This window comes from Myotis davidii, unplaced genomic scaffold, assembly GCF_000327345.1.
Source record: "Myotis davidii unplaced genomic scaffold, ASM32734v1 scaffold730, whole genome shotgun sequence".
Classification (NCBI taxonomy): domain Eukaryota; kingdom Metazoa; phylum Chordata; class Mammalia; order Chiroptera; family Vespertilionidae; genus Myotis; species Myotis davidii.
Window position 1 is genome coordinate 682,387 of NW_006282183.1, and position 3,569 is coordinate 685,955.

A 3,569-nucleotide genomic window follows, 5' to 3' on the forward strand; every position below is an offset into this window, starting at 1 on the left:
TGCTGGCTCAAAATAGTGCTAGCAAGAATTGCTGTGGAGAGTGACTAGCACTATCTTCACACCAGGCTGAATTTCTGTCTGATGGGTCATTTAATCTATATATTTAGAATATAGCTCCAAAATAGATGATAGCTTCTTTTTTTAACCCTTAGCCCCATGAAATGGTAGAAAGGGAATGGAGAAGTGATGGCCCTTTAAACATACTTTGAGGTGTCTCAAAACAAAAACAAAAACAAAAACAAAAACTAAATATTTAGTACCTATATATAAAAGGTAAGTGAATTTGGCATTTTATTCACAGAGTTTGATTTATCAGCAGAACTATTAAGAAAACTTAGACTGAAAAAATACAAATGTATTATTATAATGTGTTAGTGTGTTCATTTTAATACTTCTCAATTTGACGTAGTTATATAAATAGTGATATTTTTAAAAAAATCAAATTCCATGGGGAAAAAGAATTTTCTTTCAGTATCTCTTTTACCATTCATTTTATTATAAAAGAAGGGAATTTTTTTCAGGGAATGTACTGCAGTGGATGGATTTACCTCATGTAATTTAAAACATTTTATAATTTTTGAAATGTTTATATATTATGCTAACATCTTTCCAATAGTTCCCCTTGTTTTCTAATTTATTTGTTGATATCAAATTTGAAAGAAACTATACTCTTCACCTTAGAAAAAAGTGGGAATACATTTTGACAAGTTATCTTTCCTAAAATTGTACTTTTTTGAAAGGGGCAGTCTGGAAAGAGGTAGATGGCTTTTGTGGTAGGGATTTTTTAAATGAACATTGGAAATCTACGTAAAGTGGAAAAGTATGCATTAAGGTTTCAAGGTTTTTTTGTGTGTAATTCTGAAATAAAAATGTGTTAAATGTGTTATTAATCTTTTTTGTTAGGCGTTCACTGATTTAATCTGTAAGTAATATAAAAAATGCTGTATTTTTTAAAAACATTTCAGTAAAAATAATGAGTTCTATTTATTTTTATGTTGAAATAACGTGAATAATGCCTCTTTGGCGTAGAATTAAAATATTCTCTAGACTATATAAATTTTTTCCTTCAAGGGCTCAGATGGTTTTTAGGGATATTGGTATTCATTAAAAATATTATGCTACTGAATGTTGAGGACTTTTCTATATATATAAATCTGAAAATTGGATAAGATTAGATATTATAAATTTTAGAGGGCAAAGATCACTAAATGTTATCCTGTATGTGATAAAATTACTATTTTCTTATTATGAATAATATGTTAAGTAATATGAATTATTTGAAGTTTGTCAAAATCTCCTACATTTGAAGTTAAGAGTATACTTATACTCATTTACATTCTCCTTAGAAAATAGTTGTGCAAGAACTGATGCCGTTTTTACCCCTTACCCCGGATTTAAAAGTCATGTAAAAGGTAAGTATCTACTACATATCTTTATCACTGATGGAGGCTTATGGAATAAAAATCACTTTCCTATCTAAATTTTATTTTAAAACAAAACAAAAAATCCTGCCTTTCTTCATACTTGGGTTTGTGATTAGATGGTCTTTATGAAAAATATATTTATAAAGTACTGTTTGGGAGAAAGAATTTCTGATTTTTGAAATGTAATTGTAATAGGCTCAATAGTTTCTTAACTTAGTTTCTAGAGTTGTGAATACATACGGACCACAGACTCGACCTGAAGGAATTCAAGGGTCAGGTCATAAACCAAGCAGCATGCTCCGAGATTGTGGTAATCAGGCTGTGGAAGAACGGCTACAAAATATTGAGGCTCATTTGCGATTGCAGGCAGGTAAGCAGAGTGCTGAGCAGTGCCCCATAATGTAACTTTACAAGTGGCTAAAGGAATTCCAGTTCATTTAGTCACCAAATTTTCACTGAGCACCTGTCATGTACAGGACATTGTTCTGGCCCTTGCTGGTGTGGCTCATTTGGATGAGTGTCATCCTGTTCGATTCCTGGTCAAAGCACATGGCCAGGTTTCCAGTTTGATTCCCAGTTGGGGTGCATGCAGGAGGCAAGTGATCAATATTGATGGTTTTCTCTCTGTGTCCTCTCCCTTCCTCTGTATCTGAAATCAGTAAAAACATTAACACCACCAAATCATTCTTCTGGTTGGTGAAAAAATGAAAAAAACGAAACATAGTCCCTGTTTTCAAGGAATTTATATAGTTCGTGTGTTTTGCTCTTTTCCGCCTTCCACTTTTCACCAATTTGAGAGTGTTTGTTGAATGGGAACAGGTTCCATATACATCCTGACACTCTCAGCTTATTAAAATCAGAGATGAAAACTAATGTAGTCTTTTTCCTGCTGCCAAATTCATAACTTATTGTGACCACTACTCATTCTTATCATCCACTGTGCTAGGTACAAAGTATTGATAAGTGCAATCCTAGTCCTCAAGGAACTTGCAGTGAGGATAAGCATATCCTATCTAATAATAGGCATACATGGTAATTGACCGTACCTTCATTATGCCTCCCATTGGCTAATCAGCATGATATGCACATTAACTGCCAACAAAGATGGCAGCTAATTTGCATACTGCAGGCAGGGTGGGACAGCGCGAACCACCAGCGTGCCGCCATCCAGGGCAGGCCAGGACCCCATCAGCGGGTCCCAGGTGGCAAGGCACGCCCGCCCCAGAAGCCCCAGCAGCCGCCTGATATGGTAGTAACTCTATCAGTAAGCACTCTGAACATCAGTGGCATAAATGCACCAATTAAAAGACAGATTATGAGGGTGAATCAAAAACAAAACCCACTTTAAATATAAAGACACATATAGATTAAAAATAAATGAATTAAGCTGCAGCCAGTTTTGCTCAGTGGATAGAGCATTAGCCTGTGGACTGAAGGGTCCCAGGTTTGATTTCAGTCAAGGGCATGTACCTCGATTGCTGACTTGATCCCCAGTCCCTATCAGAGCATGTGCAGGAAGCAACCAATCAATGTTTCTCTCCCTTTCCCTTCAAACAGCATGTCCAAGATAGTAAGTGACAGCTGGAAATCAAACCTAGATTGGTTGCAAAGCCTGAGTCTCCCTCCTCATTTAGTCACCAGACTTTGTTGATTCTGTCTTCAGAATATCTCTTAAATCTACCCCCTTCTGTCTGTCTCCCCAGCTACTACTCTAGGAAGTCCGTGTTCTTTGTCTTAGACTAGTGGAAGGATGTTAACTGTTCGTTTGGCCACTGGACTTTCTCCTTGAGACCAATTTTTTCCCTTTTGGCCCAATTGTTTTTTCTAAAGCTCAGATCTGATCTTACTACTCCCCAACTAAAAATTCTTTAATGGTTTTTTGTTACATATATATATATGTGTATATATATATATATACATATATATATATATATATAGTCTATCTAATAAAGAGGGGATATGCTAAGATTCACACAGACTGAAAGTGTAGTGATGGGAAAAAATTTCCAGCAAATGGAAATGAAAAGAAAGAGGGTTAACAATACTTACATATCAAAAAATAGATTTCAAAGCAAAGGCCATAATAAGACACAAAGAAAGACACTACTTAATACTAAAGGGATCGATCTATCAAGAGAACATAAC

General features: G+C 35.2%; 1 protein-coding gene across 1 annotated transcript in view; it reads left to right on the top strand.

Annotated features, from left to right (window-relative positions):
* The window catches only part of MBIP (MAP3K12 binding inhibitory protein 1), a 21,352-nt gene that overhangs the window by 6,534 nt on the left and 11,249 nt on the right, over nt 1-3,569 (top strand). The window contains exons 4-5 of the mRNA XM_006752695.2: nt 1,268-1,412; nt 1,642-1,794. Coding sequence (XP_006752758.1) covers nt 1,268-1,412; nt 1,642-1,794 — 298 coding nt within the window. The remainder of the gene's footprint in view (nt 1-1,267; nt 1,413-1,641; nt 1,795-3,569) is intronic.